The 19,512-nt window shown below is 45.0% G+C and overlaps 1 protein-coding gene across 3 annotated transcripts in view; it reads left to right on the plus strand.

Moving 5' to 3' along the window:
* The window catches only part of PCDH15 (protocadherin related 15), a 1,303,618-nt gene that overhangs the window by 736,147 nt on the left and 547,959 nt on the right, over positions 1-19,512 (plus strand). For all 3 annotated transcript variants that reach the window (XM_059729933.1, XM_059729932.1, XM_019484297.2), the window contains one exon: positions 7,685-7,855. In XM_059729933.1, coding sequence (XP_059585916.1) covers positions 7,685-7,855 — 171 coding nt within the window. The remainder of the gene's footprint in view (positions 1-7,684; positions 7,856-19,512) is intronic.

Here is a 19,512-nt window from a genome sequence, read left to right on the forward strand (position 1 = left end):
TGGGGCTCCACACCGCCACCTCCACTTGGGGCTGCACATCTCTGGCCCATTCCCTCGGGGCTCCGCACCACCCCTTCACTTGGGGCTACTCATCTCTGCCCCCTTCACTCAGGGCTCCACACTGCTCCCTTGCATGGGGCTACTCATCTCTGCCCCATTCACTCAGGGCTCCACACTGCCCCCTTGCGTGGGGCTACAGATCTCAGCCCCCTTCACTGAGGCTACCCCCTTACTGGGGTCCTAATTTCCACCCCCCTCACTTGGGGCCACAGGGCTTCACTCCCCAGTGGGCTCAAGTGGCCGTAGTTGTACCTGGCCCCAACTATGTTTCCTCAGGGTTCTAGCCCCCCACAGGGCTCAGGTGGCTGCAGCCATGCCTGGCTCCCACTCTCCCTCCTCGGGGTCTTCCGGGGTCTTGCACCCCACAGGGCTCAGGTGGCCTCAGGTGTGTCTGCCCCTCAAGTACCTCCGATGGTACACAAACACACCCAAAGGTGAGGGCTAGAGTTAAGGCACCCCGACCCACCTTTCACGGGGTGATAACTGGCCTGGCATTTCCTGGGGGGTTCCCGTGCCACTGAGAACCTCACTAGGCCACCCACTCCCAGCAGGGTGCAGTTTTAGGTCATGCCCCGGACCAGGATCCTCCTAACCATCCCCTACAGCTCCTGCCCTTACCTCCAGCATGTTATGGAGCCTTGCAGCCAGATGATGTTACTCCCTGGGCTGCCAGCAGCAAACTGCCCTGTTTATATGGATGGCCAGAGCTCTAAAATGGCCACCACAATTAAGCACCTGCTGGCTGCTTGGCCCCAGTCTTAAAGTGGCAGGCAGCAACAGTGCCCTGCCACACACCTTCCCCCTTTAAATGGTATATGAGGGCAGTTTCCCCCTGCTGATCCTCCAAAGTAGGCTCCCACCAGGGCCTGTGGGAGCCCCCAAGTGGCGAGCACCCTCAAAAGCGCTCTGCCACACACCTTCCCCCTTTGAATGAACTCTGGGGGGGTGGGGGTTCCCTAGGCTGCCTTCCCTGCTGGGCTCTGCCCCAGCCTATTGCAGCCTTCACCATATGGCGAGCACTGCAAAGGTGCTCTGCCACACACCTCCCCCCCCTTTAAAAAAAATCATTCCCAGGGATGGTGCAGTTCAACTGGCCATCATCAACTTCCCGGCCAATGCAGCACTGTGGCAATGTGGGACTCTCCGCCTAGCCACAGTGCTAGGTTCCTCACTTGCCTTTGAGCATGCACCCCACCTGACTCACCTGCCACACCTTGTTCTTAATTAATTAAGATGTTAATTAAGGCAGGAGGCTGCCCACTTATGCCCCCTGGGATTGGGGCACAAATGGGCAGCCTCCTGCCTTAATTAACTTCTTAATTAATTAAGAACAAGGCATGGCAGGAGAGTCAGGTGGGGGCATGCCCAAAGGCAAGTGGGAAACCTAGCACTGTGGCTAGGCAGGGAGTCCCACTTTGCCACACCCATCTTTCTTTTCTATAATTAGTAATGAATGTACCTATTCAGTAGGTTCTTCAATTCAGGTTACAATTCAGTTCAGGCCTTCTTTAGATGGGTAGAGGAACCCTTCTTGGGGCATGTATGACTGCATAATTAGGTGCTGCCAACTCAATTTTATAATCAGTTTCCAATTTGCCAATGCTCTCAAAAGCATCAGAATATTGGTCTTCTATAAGTGTGTCCTTGGTCTTTGTTACCATATATACTCTCTTAATTAAACCCAAATTCTGACAGGTTGCTAGGCCCAGTGTTGGCATAGTATTTCCTATGGCTATTACAAAATGTATTCATTCTATTTGATCCTTAATTTTTACCTCTAGTTCATATACTCCTTTGGTGGAAATCATCTCCCCATTGTACGCTTAGTTTTACATTGTTACCCTTGATTCAGTTTGGTTTTTGTTTTAACTTGTTAACAATTAGTTCCGGAAGCACCTGTGCTCCTGTTTCCATTTTGTATTTAATGACCCTTCCATTAGTTTCTAGTGCAACAGTCCAGTCATCTCCTGTCTCTACAGCCACAGTCCCCACATTGAATTCCTCCTCTTTGCCTTCATTAGTGTTGTCTTGATATACCGCATTAGTTTGCATGCTTTGACATCTTTGTGTTTGCTGCTCCTGGTTGCAAACTCTTGCAAAATGGCTATATCACTTGCATGCACTGTTTCCTAGTGTAGAGCGGTGCCTGTTTCTGTGCTTGATTCCACATTTCTTGCAATTTGGTGCTCTTTCACCTGTAACCTCATTCCTTGGGCTATCTGTGAATCTTCCTGGCTTGGTTTCTGGTTTCTCTTTGATTGTTCTTTTGTTTGCTGTTTACTTGGTCTACTATTCTAATCAGTTTCTGATTTCCTTCCATTATTTGTAGAATGTGGAGAATAATTTCTGCTGCCTGGCCCATTCTCACTGCTTTGTCCAAAGTCAAATTCACATCCTCCAAGCGTTTTTTCTGTAGTTTCAGATCTCCAATGCCTATTACAATCTGATCCCATATGATAGACTCAGTTAGATGCCTGAATTTGCAGTCCTGACTCATCAGCTTCAGATATGTTAGGAATTCCTCAAAGGATTCACCTTCTTTTTGTACTCTTGTGACACCTGTATCTCTCAAATGTCTCCCTTGTTTTTGGCATGCACTATTCTGCAAGTTTTAACACAGTCACATAGCATTTCCTCTCATCCTGGTTTAGCTGCATGCTTTTAAAGACATAAGCAGCCTCAGGCTTGGCTATATTCTGCTCATTTTATAGATTCATAGAATCTATGAATAATCTTCCTTGGCTGTATACCCTGTTGCTTACATGTACATGTCAAAACTTCATCTATTTTTTCCATGACTCAGCAGCTTTACCTGAGAATTTCAGCTCCTTGGGTATTTTCATATGCTCCATCTCTTCATCAGTTCTTGTCTTACCCTTTACTTTCTTTGCATCCCACTGCTAGTACAATGTAATGATGAAAACTGTTAAGAAGTACACTTCTTTATAAAAACAAATATTGTTTATTATCTTTATTAAAGACTAGAGTGAGGTTTTTGCAAACAACTCTTTGCAACAACCAATGGCTCTGTCTGCTCTCAACTGGTCTCAGGCAATTCTGATTAACAAAGTAAACCGATTTAATCTTTTAGTTACCCTAACTATTCTCTTAAAGACACGGTGTACTATTCTCACACTCCCCTTTCCCATCCGTGCAGCTGTAGCACGGCCTGATCCATTTGGTTCACAAGCCAGATCCAGTCTGCAGATTAACATGACCCCAACCATCCAATCCACAGGGCAAAAAAATTGAGTATCACTGCTTTAGGTTGTTTTTTTTCAATTAGTCAAAAGTATTTGACGCAGTAAACTGACCTGCACTTTGCAGCCTGATAGAAAGACTTAGCTATCCAAGAAAGTTAATTGATTTTAAGATTAGTTCCATGATGATATGTTGCAGATAAAGATCAAAGGCATTTTTCTGATTCCTGTTCCCTGTCAAAAGCAGTATAAGGCAAAGAGGCCAGCTCAGCCATAATCCATCTGGCTGCTGTAACACCAGCACAGTTTGTTCTTGGTTTTCACTCATCCTGTGGAACCTGACTGTTTTAAGGGCCTTATGTTTATGTCCTCAAGTTTATGAATCTCCTTGGCCCTCTCAGAGTGTTCTATTAGGTATCTTAGTCTTGCTTTTTTGCTGGTCATCACCTTGGTCAAAAGTATGTGCATGGTTCACATTCAGATATATTATTCCATGAAGATCAGACAGCATTGAGACTCCATGATAAACGACAGTATTCCAAGGACAACTTATGCATTTCACTTAAATTTACTCGTTCTCTTGCCAAAATTGCTTTCCGTAGAGGGGGAGGAAAAGCTACATAATTGGACTGACTCTGAAGCCCGGTAATATTGCATTAATGGGTACATATCATTTAGATTGTCCCCATGAATAGATAAGCCCCATGGCTGTGACAAGCTGCTCCAAAAACCAGGGTCTTTCATGAGAAAATGGGTAAATGTTTTGTGTTTTGTAACTGTTCTGTTGAATTCAGGCTACCAGCTAGGAGCTGGCTTCCTTGGCTTCTTTGGCTACCAGCTAGCTTCCTTACTGACTCTTAAAATTTACCCCATGAATTTTCAAGTCTGCTTCTGAAATGTATCAACAATTAAAATCTAAGGACTGCTTTGCCATTGTAAGTGCAGTACTCCTCTGTTCATCTGGGGTGATTCATGGAGCAAAAATTAGTTTGATCCTGATTACACACTTCCTGTGTGTAAAGTCTTAAAGAAAATAGAAATTCATTTAACAAACTTACCTTACTTACAAGTTAGCTTCATTCTCAAAAATATAGTATTAGGATTACTGGGGCCCAGATATCTTGGGGGGTTTGCTAATTGTAACCTAGAAATAAATGAATGCATAGTTTTGTTTCTAAGAAATGAATTTGCTGTGGGGAGTATTCCAGAATTAGTTTGATGGAAGGGTGGAAGTTCTGTACAGAGACATCCCCCATGAAAACAGGTTACAAACTTTGAAGAACATTACCTCTCACCATAACAATGCTTCTGTTTCCATCAGACTGTCCCACTTTGGTCCTCTCACAAAACTGTTTCAGATATGGGGACTACCTATACCTACAAATGAATGGTACTGCCATGGGCGCACATACGCCTCCCCCTTCACGTGCCAATATTTATGAAACCTCAAAGTCCACTTCTACAGATACAAGGTGGATGGGAATGTATACGTGAGGTACATTAATGCCATCTTTAGCATATAGGCTTGGGACAGACATTCCAGGGATCCTGGTTTTCTCTGATTTAAAAATTGCAAATTCTCTGATTAAAAACCCAAAATCTCTGATAAAAATTAAAGGCCCCTCACAATTCCCCCAGCACTGCTGGTGCCCCTCACTCCCCCTGACAGCCTCCTCAGCCGTCCTGATGCCCCTCACTCCCCCATGACAGGCCCCCAAACCCACACACACAGGCATAGACATGCAGACAGATGTAAGCACAGACACTGACACCCACCCCAGCGGGTAAGCGTGTGTGCGGGGAAGCAGCGGGGCAGGGCGGGGGAAAGGGAATGTGCTGGGGGGGCAGATCAAGAATGGGGAAAGCGTGCCCCTGTGCCCAATCCCAGAAGCAGGGCCAGGGGGTGAGGGCAGGGGTGCCAGTGTGCAGGCCAGACTGACAGGAGGTTCACACATGGATGCCATCACCACAACTCTGCCACTGCACCCCATACTACCATCCCACAGCTGCCCACATGGCTTTGTGGGAAGCAGCTCAAGGTACAGCAGCACCAGTGCAGTGACGACCACATATGTGCCACCCAGCTCGGGGGCAGGGGGACTTACATGCAGCAGCTGCCACTGCACTGCTGCTTATGGCCCGTGACCAGCTCCATGGCTCCACAGCAGTGCCAGGTGGTAATGGCTGCCTGCCAGCTGGAGGGCAAGTAACACAGGGTGTGGTGTGGTGGTACCTGCCATGTGCGGATCGCACGTGTGCCTCCCAGCTGGCTGGCCATGGGAGGGGAAGGAGGGGCTTGCATGTGGCTGGCTACATGGCTCTGTGACCATGGCTCCAGAGGGGCAGCGATGGATACTGGCTGTGGGGGCGGGGGGGCTCACACACAGTGGCCATGGCTACCACCATTCTGCCACTGCCACCCTGTGGCTCACTGCACAGCTTCATGGGCATGGCTGCATGGTGGCAGCAGCAGCAGCATGGGGAGATTTCACATGCAGCAGCCACCACCACAGGCATGGCTCCACAAGCAAGTGGTAGCAGTGGCAGCTTCCACGTAAGAGCCCCCTGTGCACCCCACAGCCATCATCCCTCACCACTGCTGTGGAGCCATGGCCACAGAGCTGTGCAGCCAGCCATATGCAGTCCCCCCCACTCCCCCTTCCCTTCCCCTGGCCAGACAGCCAGGTGTCATGTGTGCAGCCCACACACATTGGGCACCACCACACACATCCTGAGTCACTTGCCCACAAAGCCATGCAGCTGGCCACGGGAAGGCAGCACGGGGCATGGTGGTGGTGACCTCCATATGCAAACCCCTTGTCAGGCCAGCCAGCATGTGTGTGACCCACAGAGGGGCACCCCTCACCTCACCCCCAGCCCTGCTCCTGGGAGCCATCACCCCCCAGCCCTGCACTCCTGCCCTCACCCCCTGGCTCTGCTCCTGGCTGCAGTGTGCTGCCTGGGGTTGGGGGTGCCCCCCCCACTCCCTCAGCCCCCAGCCACCTTACCTATCCCTGCCCCATAACACCCAAGCCCCACTTACCTCCAGGCTCTAGGGGCAAAGGGCAAGCCTGAGCCTGAGCTCTGACTCAGAGGCTCAGGCCCTGCCCTTCTCCCTCCCCCTCCCCCTCCAGGCAGGGCTGGGGGTTTCCTGCCCTTTCTGCAATGAGCTCTTGCAGGCTGGAACTGTGCCAGCCTGCAAGAGCTCTTTGCAAAAGCAGAGAATCCATGATTTCTCTGGTAAAAGGGGAGATCCACACTGTCTCCAATAAAAACAGAGAATCCCTGGTTTTCTCTGTTTTTCCATGGGAAACAGAAAACCTGGATCCCTGGACATAACACAGAAACAGGTTTGAGTGATCAGAAACTGGTTTAAACCTGTAACAGAACACAAGTTCAGGGCACATAAACCAGTTTGAAAATGGCTGAAACCAGTTTGAAGTAAACATGGTTGAATGTAGTATTGGACTGAACTGATTTTGCTCAAACCAGTTTATGCAATGTCTGTCCCAGACCCTTTTCTGGTTTAAGATAAACCAGACTTCCCCAGCATTCTGGCATGCTCTCTGGGCTGAGTGGGGCTCTCTGCTCCACAGCAGGGTTGGCCCCTCCCCTCTTCTCCCTGGCTGGAGCTCCAACAGAGACTTGCAGACACAGCAGGGTCTGCCTGGCTTCCCCCTGCCCTACCCACATCTCACTGCTTTCTGGACAAGAAGGGATTCCCCCTTTCCCTCCCTCCTATCTCTCACAGCACTGACCCCAGCCGCATGGACCCTAGGCATGTGGTGTCTCTGTGTGTGCATGTCTCCAATTTCACTGGGATGGGCCGACAGAACACAGTGACCATTTAGGGCTGTTTGGAACTAAGCAACAGGTCATCTGGTAAGCTGTTTAAGAAGAGTTTTTAGCTAATGGAGAGAGACTATTGTTTTACTGATGAGGTGATAAACATTGTTATCAGCCTCCTGCTGGCTTGCTCCCCTGTTAGTTTGCTCAGACGGTATAAAGAAACTGGGAAGAATATTGATGATGCAGAGCTTTTCAACAGATCCATGCACTGCACTGCACCCTTGCCTCAGAGTGCTAGCTGAGGTCTGGCAACACTCCTGCCCCTTGAGCAGACAGAGGAGAAAAGCCTGGGAGTCCATTCACAGCATCTGATGAAATTGCTTACAGAAGCTTATGCCTCTTGTAATTAGTGAGTCTATAAAGTGCTACTGTATTATGCCTTCTATGAGATTGAGACAGGGTTTGTAGAGCAGTTTAGAAATTACTGCTTCTGTAACTTGCAATTTCCTGGACTTTTCACGATCGTGTTGGTAGGAAGCTCTCTTGATCGTAAAATTAATTAAGAACTTTTATTGTGTAGAGTGTATTTTGAATGATCTATGTGATATTTATTATAATACAATTCCACTCCACAGGACCGGGCCCAAAATCTTAATGAGCGAAGAACAAGTACTACTACTGTCACAGTCGATGTGCTGGATGGAGATGATCTTGGACCAATGTTTCTTCCTTGTGTTTTAGTCAGCAATACTCGTGACTGCAGGCCACTCACCTACCAAGCCAGTGTGCCAGAGTTGACTGATCCTGTAAGTATCCTCGGTTCTAGATTTCTTCTTCACTGTTTCCTACCGGTGTCATGTTTTTCTACAGGCAAATTTGAAAACATAATTAACTATAGTTTAGTTATCATGGTGCCCAATTAGAATCAAACCTTTTTATTTGTAGGCCTGAAATGGAATGTTAAGTTGAGAGATCCTTCTCAGCAATCATCTTCAAGTTTGCAGGTGATAATTTACAAGAAATGTATGTTGCCATTTAGGTAGACATCTTCAAGACTTACGTCACGGGGCACCTTGCTGCCCCGCTCCTAGAGAGGGGAAAACTGCTGGGGAAAAGCCCTAGCAGGGATGATGAGCTCAGCTTTGAGTTGCCAGGGCAACTCCAGATAGATTGACCCACAACTAATGAGAGTCAGCTGCCTGTAGGAGGCAGGGCCTGGCCCTTATAAAGCCCAGGGCTGAAGCCAGGCCGGCAGTTCCCTGCCAGCAGCCAGAGGGGCAGGAGCTCACATATCTAGGATGTGAGTACCGCTCGAGCAGACTGAAGGATGGTGGCTCTGGGACGCAGGAACTATGTTGTTACAGCCAGGCGGCCTTAAGTTATAGCCAGGAAGTTTGTGTTTTGTTTTGGTAGTGTTTGTATTACACCAGAGGTTTGGGTGAGGCTGTAGGGGTTGGAGGAGGCCTCATAGGGGGCTCACGGAGTGTGAGAACCCCGGCGCCAGTAAGGGCACAACTTGTGGGGTGTGTAGACCCCAGCCCTAGAGAAGGGTGTGTTGAGAAGCCTGAGCGTGGGCGTGGCAAGCCCCAGGAAAGGGGGAGTGCATGTTAGAGGAGCCCAGCATGGGCATAACGAGTCCCAGAGAAAGGTGGGGGGACTATCAAGAAGCCCACGGTGGGCTCGGTGAGCCCTGAAGAGGGGGAGCGCCTTATGGAAAAGCCCAAGACGGGCGTAGTGAGCCCGATCATAGGCTAATATAGCAGCAGACCTCAGACAGGGGCAGGGTGCTGCGGTGGACCCCGACAGAAGGGGTTAGTGGCACAGCGCCCCAGGAGAAGGGCAAGGTGCTGCGGTTGTCCCCGGCAAAAGGTGATAGCAGTGCGGTCAGCCCGTACCAGAGAGGGTAGCAGTGTGGTGGGCCTAAAAGGTTGGAGACTCGCTAGGAAGTCCCGCAGTGGGCTGGGTTATTTGAGAGAAGGCCCAGAGTGGGCTTGACGAGAGTCCCAGTGGGGGGGGCTGTATATCAGAGAAGACCCGGGGGGAGAGTGACGAGGGCGTGGTGCTGCGGTTGTCCCTGAGGAGAGGGGATAGCAGTGCGGTGAGCCCGAGGAGAGAGCCTGGAGTGGGCTAGATCACAGAGGAGGCCCGGGAGAGCGGGCGTGTATTTTGACGGACCAACGTCCGTTACATCTGCGAGGCTTGGGGCGTGGTATTAGGGGTTGGTAGGAGCCACGCATAGCCCATAAGGCTAGGGTGCCTGGGGAGCACCCATCATACCGGGAGACCCCCAGGGGGGGTCCAGAAACACACAGGGACCAAGGTCCCAGCTAACCGTGCCCAGGGAGTTGTAGGCAGCCTCCCAACTATATACAAACATCAAAGACGTGGTGGGCGAGAATTTGAGGGTGCCCTTGGGCTGACTTGGCACGGTGAAGGGGGCCTAAGGAGATCACAGCCCTCTTGTAGAACCCCGCTGTGACAACTTAAAATGGAAAGGAGTATTTCCTATCTATTTGTATTTGCTTGCTGTGAGCACATACATATTACAAGATATCTTTTGGAATAGAGTGTGAAATTTTAGTCCCATAGATGTCAATGGCAAACAGATCATTGTCAGTGGGGCATGATTTTCACCCTGTGATTAATCATATTGCTGTGTATGATTGACTGGGTATATCCATACTCCCTCTGAATAGTAAGCTAGTTACTTGGGTTCATACTAGTGCGTGGACATGCTCTTTCAGAATAGAAATTGCTTTTAGCAAAAGCTTAGTGGCCAACTGTCTTTAACTATCTCAGCTTTAGCCAGTGTTGTTCTAAAATAAGGGAGTCTTCACAGATTTTGCTCTGAAATCAACAAACTTGTATTAGTCAATAATATTTATGCAATATTATGTAGTCCAGTCTTCTGTGTGTATTCTCTTAGTATTTACAAAGCATGTATGCTTACTACTAGCTGCTTTGTAACTATAGGGGCTTCTGATATGTGAGGTTGAACTAGCAGAAATTTAACATTTTCTATAAGAATTAGTTTTATGTTGCTTGTAGTTTACCTCAACTCCATGCACTCAAAGAAATGGGTTTGGGTTGCATTTATTTATACTGCAAATAGAGCTATTTTACTGGAATTGCATCTGCAATGAATTTGACCTAGCATTGTTCTAAAGTATTCCTCTTTGTTTTACCAGGAGGGTGTCCTTTATTTCTCTTGCTTTTACAGTGCATAGTCAGTGAACGAGGAGTTGGCTAAGCACAAGATTCTAAAAATATAACAACAAAACTTTTGCACTTTTTTGGTCAGAATCCTAAACTAGTTATTTTACTCCTTCAGCATTTATTGTGATACCATTTAACCTCCTATAAGTCAGAAATGTACTGCTAGCTATGTCTGTAATGTTATTGATGCTACTTGCAAACTTCAAACCTTTTTACTATGCAAACACAGTTAAAAGCAAAGTTGACAGTCCAGTGGAAATGGTGAATAACAGAACAACATTAAAGACAAATAAACTTCAAAGCCATATCTGCGACACAATTTTAAAGATTTGCAAAAATCACAGGCCAATTTAAATATTTCAGTTTCATTACAGATCAAAATAAAACTGGCAGTTCAAAGAAAATGGCAAATGAATAATCTGTAGTAAATAACCTGAAGATCATTTAAGAATATTTTAACTCCCAATGTTAGGCGTACACCATAAAGATTTTCTTGACTGATACTGATTGCCAATTATTAATCAGCCATATCAGTTGAAACTGATCTGATAGTAGATTTACAGGAATACAGCCTGGCAGCTTGGAGAGCAGCCTCCTGCCAGCAAGTCTGTGGGGGGCATAGGGGATAGATCAAGTCCCCAACAGTGAGGGAGGACCTGGGACAGTGCTGGGGCTGGGACACTGGCAGGCACTGCCCAGCCAAGGTGACTCTGGGAGTGGGGTGGAGCTGTGGGTGGCTCCTCTGGGGGAGTGCAAAGGCATAGTAAGGGAGGGGCAGCTCCCCACCACTGTGTGCACTCCAGGGAGGGAATGAGGGGTATATGCCCCCCCCAGCTTTGTGTGTGTGGCAAGGGCAGGCTACCTGTTGCAGGCTCAGGGCCAGAGGCTATGCCAGACTCTTCCCAGTGGGGGGGAGAGGGGGAGCTGGGCAGGGGCAGGGGCAGCCAGCAGCAGCACTGGGGGGGGTGACTATGGGGAATTTGGGGGTGGCTATAGTTCTCTAAGCCCCCCCGCCACCACTGCTGCCACGTGCCCCATGCAGCTGAGCCTGCCGCAGCACAGCCCCTGTCCAGCCCCCTCCCCACTGGGAACTGGCTGGTGTAGTCCCTAGCCCTGAGCCCACAGCAGGCATCCTGCTTTCACCCCACACACAAGTCTGGGGGGCACATGTCCCCATGCCCCCCAGATGAGCTTTCTGCAGCTCTGCTCCACTCTCAGGGTCACACACACTGCCATGGATCTGCTTCCCCCCCCTTGCCCCTTCCCTTCCACATTCTTACTGGCTGGATGCTGTTCTGCAAGCTGCTGGGCTGCTTTCAGCATTCCCTTTAAGCTGTGTGGCATGCAGCTTATACTGGCTGCATTCCTGGCTATGTGCATGCTGTAGCTGTACATATGCATGTGGCATTTATTGGTGACATGGGCCAATAAAAGCTGATAATGCTAGTTTTACTGTTATCAGTGCTGATTGATCTGATATGTGACCAAAATATCAGTGCACCTCTACCTAAGTTTTAAGAGACCCAGTGACTTATTTTTTTTTAATAGGACCATTCACTTACTTTTAAGTTCAACATGTATTAAACTTCCAGCAGAGTATGCTATGTCAGATGTTCTGGGGTTGTCTGTCTCTTCTGTTAAAGCCAATCCACTTGGGGGGAAGGCGGGGCTGAGGCACTGCACACATTCACCTGCTGACTAAAGCACTGGTTCAAGTCCCTGCTACAGTTAATACAGAGTGGAACTGCTTCAAAAGATGTGATTGAGATACTACTATGGGGTGAGTCTATCACATGGTGACTAACAGCTTGTCTCCTAGGAGATGACAGATGTAGTTTCCAGTTTCAGAAAGCTGTAACCATTTAAACCCAGAGCACCCCAAATATGGATTAATTAACAAGCAGTAACCACTGAAAGGTGGGGACAGGTAGCCCAGCCCCAGATGGGGCAGGAAACAGAAAGCAAAGCAGCAAATATGGCAGGGAACATAAGGAAGCAAAATGAAGATTTTCATTTGGTGAAGAAAATAAAAATGTTTCTGTTGCAATGAAGATCAGCCTTCCCATGCCCAGTTTAGGTTTGGGTTCTGACCTGAACAATGAGCTGTCTATTCAATTGTTGCTGTACCTGCTTGTACCATAACTATTCTGCTGATAATTACAGGAATTTAATATCCATGTGTTAAGTCTCATTCCAGCACAGCTAGGTAAATTCACCTAAAACTAGGGGGGGAAAGCAGCTTTCTGCAAGTATGCATGTAGTAACCTTTCCAATAAAGTTGGATTTCATTTGATTATATATCAAACTTCAACACTTGAATCATTCAGGAAGATTTTAGTAAGTTGTCTTATTCAGTACCCATTTATTTCTTCATAATGACTTATCTAACGCTGATAAATTTAAGACTTATTAATTGTGAGTGCATTAAGAAGATCAGAACTTACTATCTTTCAGTATTTTAACTCTATGCCTAGGATAGGAAATAATGTAAAATACTAATTACTATTTGGAGTCTTAAGTGGTGATCCCTGTGTATTTTGTTAATCCTGTCTGACCTCAGGTATTAGTTCAACATTTCTATTTTTTATTGATTTTTATGCTGAATACTACAGGAAATATTCATGAATCCCAAGCAATAAATTGTAAGCTTGAATTATGTCGCAGCAAATGGAAATACTGCATATAAAAGGCAGGATGTCCCAGTCAACTGACTGAAAACATAGCTTTCCTAAGCATGGTATTAAATGGGACTTGTAAGAATTATAGTTTTGTTCAGTCTTTAAAGATTAATTATCTTTAGTTGGCTTCTGTCAATGACTTCTCTGATACAAACCCCAGATTATCTTTCTAATATAATTATTTCTTTTACTAGCTCTCAGGCAGCTTGATACATTGGCAACATGGAAAGAATCCACATAAGGTTCACTTTGTTTACTTTGGCTGTAGAGATAGAAGAGGCAGACAATATTAATGGGCTGCTTTGTTACAAATTAACTGATTTATTTTTTTCTCAAAACAATGTAAGAATTTGTACTATGCCTTTCTAGGCTTCAGATGGATTCATGTGATGTTAAATATGCTGGAATCTGTATTTAGGGTTAAATAATTAGGATTTTATATACGTGTATAAACAGGTTTTCTACTCATATAGACTGAATGCAAAGCAGCCAAAACTCCCAATTTTCAGGGCAAAGGCAAAAAGGATATATCTGATGTTAGCCTTTTGTTCCTTCAGAGTAAAAACCTATTTTATAAGAGTAATAGGAAAGACACCCCTCCAGTCAGTAAAGATTCGTCAGTGTAACAACTGGGTTTTAGAAGCATTGAGGACTTCAGGTAAAACAAATTCTATAATAGTCATTTCTGGAACACTGTCACCAATGCTTTATCTTAGTAAAGTACTGTAACTCTTTAGCACTATAATCAGAGTTTAAGATAGTATAAACATCAATATTAAAAATATGATGTGGCTACAGAGTACTGCAATAGCCCTGTAGAAGAAAAAGAAGAAAAAAGAGTCAGAACAAATTATACTTTGCCAGAAAACTCAGAGCTGGAGGAGGAAAGGGTGGGGGGGAACAAAAACTAAGGGTCTCAGCCAATGTCCACTGAAGTCAGTAGAGAAAATTTAATTGACCCTGGTTAGTTTTGAATGAAATCATTAACTTCAGTAAAAAATTAAATAGTGCAAGTGTTATGCTTATCCATGCATTGCATTGGGGTATTGAAAATACTCTAAGTTACTCTAATAGATTGTCTAACAAGTTTTGTTTCCTATTACATGTGTATAAATGCTTTAATTTTAATTATTTAAAGTGCAAACAGATTTTGGCCTACTGTTTTATTATAATGCATTATAATAGTGTTTATATAACACAGCTCTCCAAGCTGCTGGGCTGTATTCCTGTAATCTACTATCAGATCAGTTTCAGCTGATATAGCTGTTATTCCTTGTTACTCCAGGAGGCGCTCAGGGGAATAGGGTCTCACCCACTCCCCACTGGTCCCCCCTGGTAAGTTTATAGATGGCCACCAGGTCCCTTCTCAGCCTTCTCTTGTGAAGGCTGAACAGGTTCAGGTCCCATAACATCTGCTCATAGGGTCTGCCTTGCTGTGTCTGGATCATGCAAGTGGTCCTCCTCTGGCCCCTCTCAATGCCGTCCACATCCCTCCTGAAGTGTGGTGCCCTGAAATGGCCACAGTACTCCAACTGTGGCCTGACCAGTGTCGCATAGAGGGGGAGGATCGCCTCCTTGGCCCTGCTCGTGATGCATCTGTGGATGCATGACAAAATGTGGTTAGCTTTACTGACCACGTCCTCACATTGGTGGCCCATGTTAATTTTGGAATCAGTAATGACTTAAAGATTCCTTTCTGTCACTGTTCTTATGAGAGGGGAGTTCCCCAGCCTATAGGTATGCTGCTGGTTCTTACTGCCCAAGTACAGTACCCTGCACCTGTCAGTATTGAATCCCTTCCTATTCTCATTCACCCACCCCTGTAACCTGTCCAGGTCCAGTTGTATCATGTCCAGATGGGCACCCTTCTAGCGTGCCCATCTCGCCCCAAACAGGGGCTAGTGGAGGGGGGGAATGGGAGGAGCAAGCAGGGTCTCAGGTTGATTGAGGGGCAAGTGGAATCTGTGGGGGGCAAAAAGGGTCCCAACAGGGTTTGGTGAAGTCTTAGAGGGTTTGATGGGTTCAGCAGGGCTAGCAGGGTCCACAAGGGAGTTTGCTATAAATTCATGCTCAACATGAACCTGGCAAATCTACCCCTTCTCATCCCACCCGCTGCTCCCTCCACCCCAACTTACTTTGATCAGCTTCCAGCACCGGCAGTGACATGTGGGATGGGGAGTTTGGTGGGGTTGGAGGCAGCTAGATGGTCCATGAGGGAGGGAGACAGGGGATAAAAATTGCCTGGTGTTGGGGGTGGGATGGGGTGTAGACGAGGAAAAGCTCAGCCCCAGGGCTGGGGCCAGTGGCTAGACTTTCCCAGACCTGGGAACCTGGAAACATGGGAACTGTACATAAGTTCTGTTAGATCACATCTAGTGAAAATGATCTAAGTTAGACTACCTCTGAGATACAGTTAACTTGGGGCACAGACAGAAGCACAGATCCCTGCTGTAACTCAGACTGCTTTGCAGGAAGTGTTCTGAATTACAGTGGTCTCTTGGACCAAACAAAAGTTCACTGTTGAATCCGGGGGGGGGGGGGGGGATCTGGCTTCCAGCCTGTAGCTGCTTTTCCCTAGAAATAGATCCTCCTCTGTCCCATTCCATGCTGTTTTCAGACTGGGAGGGGGGGACAGGAAGCAGAGGGAGCTCATTCTAGTTCTCTAGCTGGTGCTGGAGGCTGGGATGAGTGGGTGTGGGGGCTCCAATCAGCATGGGCTGAAAACCCCCCAGAACAAACTCCTTCTACCCTTTCCTCCTCCCATTCTGAAAACAGGGACCAGTTGGGAGGTAATGCATACAGAAGTTATTGAAGATTTTCTGTTTTGATATGTATTCATCTGGACCCTCATGCAATGGGAGGGTTCAGAATTTTGCAAGATTTTAAAGCACTTTGCAACTACTCACTTCTGTCTGCTCACTGCTGTAGAACACTTTCAGGGGCCAGATCAGGTGAAAATTGTCACTTCTGTCTGCATCCTTAGATCAGGTAGGCCATATTTAAACTAATTTTAAATTCCTGAACTTCTGCACAGTTTGTACTTAGATCCCAATGTAGGTCAATAAAAGTGTAAGGTCTGCATCTGGACAAAGTAAATTAGGTTGCGTGGCCATTTTTAATGCTATCCAACCTCCCCTAAACCTCCCCAAATATCTGTACCTAGTCTTAGTCTGGAAATAGTATAGTTTATGTTATTAGTGAGTAGTATCTTACTCCGGTTTTTCAGTATCTGGTCCCTTGTGCTTAATCTAGCCATAGCATTTTTTATTGCATCCTTTTTTCTGATTTTAAAATTATTACTTCTGTAACTTTATATGTTGTTGTTAGGAATGTTAATTTTTTTATTTTTTTTTTTTAGCATTCTGAAAAAGTTTAGTTTCAATGATATTCTGTAGGAATGAATTCCCCAAACCAATTCTGAATGGTGTATGTGAGAATTTCTATGAATGGATGAGGCATACTAGGGACCAAGATCGTGAGAGGATCCAACTGCTTTTTAATGTTCCTAAATTGTCACTATTGCATGTTGTCCAGAAATACTTTCCTTTTTAAAATGTAATTAAGTGCAAGTATTGAGAGATCTAGAGTGGGTAGCTTTTTCTTTTTACTCTTTCTCTGATTATGGTGAAGAAAGCTAATTACATTTTTTTTTTACACCTCAAGACTAATTCAGCAGGTGAATATTTAGTAGCATTATGCAATGTTCATCAGGTCTTCAGTAAAAAAAGTGCTTGACAATATAGTAAAGATAATCTAATCTAATTTTTCTCTATGTAGCATTTGTTCTGTGAAGTCTTTGCTGTGCTTAGAGTTCTGTGGCTCCATTAGAGGCAATAAGGTAAATTAGTAATAAAGACTATTTGACCTGGTTCAGTGAGCTGCTTTTGCATTAAATTGTGGTTCATTATCAGGTTCCTCACCTTATTCATCAACCCATATAAATATTAACACTTCATGGTACCTTTGTCAGGTTTTATGTACACACTCAAATTATGATTCACATCTGTGAACAACTGGCAACTACTGAAATGAGCCCTTGATTATTACACCTGTGCAAATAGGGAAGTATTCAGTTTGGATTTGGATTCAGCCAATTCAGAGGACAGTGATTCGATTCAGAGATTTGGATCACTCTCCTGAATCAAATTGGTTTTGGAAGATTCAGCCATAGACTATAATGGGCAATCACTGAAATACCTATAATTTTGTCATTTTTTGACAGATTTGAACGAAAACATCAGGGATAGTAGCCCACTCTGAGGGCATGAATCCTGCCATGTTTCAAGGAGATAGGTGCAGGGGTTTCTGGGAAACTGTACCTCAAGCTTCTGAAAGCAAAACTCATGATGTGACTTTGTATGTGTGTTAAAGCACAGCAGAATGAAAACAGCAGGGATGGTAGCTTGTAACAGGGGGCCTTCCCTGTGCTCAGGTAGAAACAGCTCATGAAAGGGACAGAAAGGCTCCAGACAGCAGCTTTTCTGTGCTGTTTCTATGTCTCTCCCCCACAGCACTGTGATTGGAAGGGAACTCAGGAAAAGATCACAGTCACTGGTCAGCTGCAGATGTCAGTCTTCCCCCCCCCCACCCCTGCTCCCCCTCCCGATTCTCAGTTTCTGTTCCCCTGAAAGACTGCCTTCTGAATCTTTTCTGAATCAATTTGGAGGGGGTTTTTTTGGTCTCCTGATTCCATTCGGATTCAGTGATTCGGCCTTCGAATTGGGCTGAATCAGCAACCGAAGCTTTGCATACCCCTGTTGATTTCTCTCTCTCTCTCTCTCTCTCTCTCTCTCTCTATATATATATATATATAGAGAGAGAGAGAGAGAGAGAGAGAGAGAGAGAGAGAGAGAATATATCACCATAATCAAGTTGATTATTTCACCATACATTGAGCATATTTTGTTCCTTACATTTCTTTTGCATTTTATACATTCTATTAGATATTATATGTACAAGGATTAGATGGATCTTTAAGGAAGGTAGACTTAGCTGCCCTGGTGACTGATAAGATGCATGTTAAAAGATAGGTCTGAGACTGCAAGCAGAAAAAACCATGCAGAAGAGGAATTGTAACCCTGCTATTTGGGCACACTGTTTCATTCATTGTTCAATGAGTATACCTCTGGAAAAAGGATTTGGTCAAGGCTTTCATGCAGTATATTCTAGTGTATTAAATATGAGCCTTTGAAAGTATAAAAGGAATAAACTCCAGGTGGTAAGTAAATTGTGTTTGTTCAAACTCCTTTTCATTCCTTTACTGCACCATATATGAAGGGTTACACAGTTTCTTTAGCCACAGAATTTATCCAGCCATTCATTCACTGTGTACTTTGTACTTGAGACAGACCTAGGTCTTTCCAAGTCTAAATCACAAATATTTCTCTGACAAATTATATGTTATGAAGCTCTTTGAGCAACAAAAAGTCTCTGCTCAAATTATGATAAGCAAGCTGAACTATTGGGAAGAGTATGTTCTATTAATTAACTGTATTAAATTTTGTAATGATATAGCTTCTCAAGCATAGTTGAATTGGAACCTAAAATATCATCAAGGGTTTCTGGTTGGTTGGTGACTAAAGTTAATTTTCCATGAGAGAGTTGCTGGATTAATTTTCACATGTAAAAAATTATCAGACTTTTTTCCATTCTTATGTAATTTTTTACTATATCGAAAATCTCTAGAAATATAGGCAACTTTATTGCCCCCCTCCATCTCATATTATATAACTCAACAGCACATGGTGAAGTACTCTTTTATCTGCGCTAAATGTTGTCAAAATATGTCTGTGCCTTGCTAACAGCCATTTTGTGTTTCATATCAGATTTTCTCAGAGATTCATAATCTCTGTGGATATCATATAATACCCATCAGCACTAGTTTAATCAGAGGCAATACTAATGTTAGTTCTTTTTAAATTCTTGCTGTACAAAAAAATGGTATTTTCTTCGCAACTAGAAACACCGATTTAGGGCCTGGAGGCTTCTATATTCTAACCCAGGCTGAGGTACTAAGTTGCTGTGAAACTGCAGTAAAATCTCATTTACCTTAGTTATTCAAGAAAGATAACTGGACAAAAAGTCAACGAAGATGAAAGAGTGTATCTGATTTTTAACTTCTCTTAGTCAATATATTCAATGGCAATGGTAGAGTCCATGTGAACATAAATGTTCGGTGTTTCTATGCTAGGATTTCAAGAACAGAGAGAGTCTCTCAAAACAAGAAATGTTTTCAAAACTCATGGTTAGAACAGCTGAAAAGGTCCCTTTAAAGCATAAGTTTCTGATGTGCAAATTCCGTTCTTTCTAAATATTCTCCTGGAAACTGTTTTTAAAATATATACTCCTCATATTAAGCACAGAACTACAAAATCCATTACAACTTTGAAGAAAAATAAACTTCTTGAGACTTGACAAGATCTACAAAATAAGGCAAAACTCAGGGAAAAATATTCTTCCAAATTAATTTTGTCCCATTATTGAATTTTAGAATAATACACTATATATTTGTGTGTGTTTCTACTATGTGTTGACCTGGTTTAGTAAAATTGGGTTACCTTTCAAATTCT

The sequence above is a fragment of the Alligator mississippiensis genome, chromosome 6 (genome assembly GCF_030867095.1).
Source record: "Alligator mississippiensis isolate rAllMis1 chromosome 6, rAllMis1, whole genome shotgun sequence".
Taxonomy (NCBI): domain Eukaryota; kingdom Metazoa; phylum Chordata; order Crocodylia; family Alligatoridae; genus Alligator; species Alligator mississippiensis.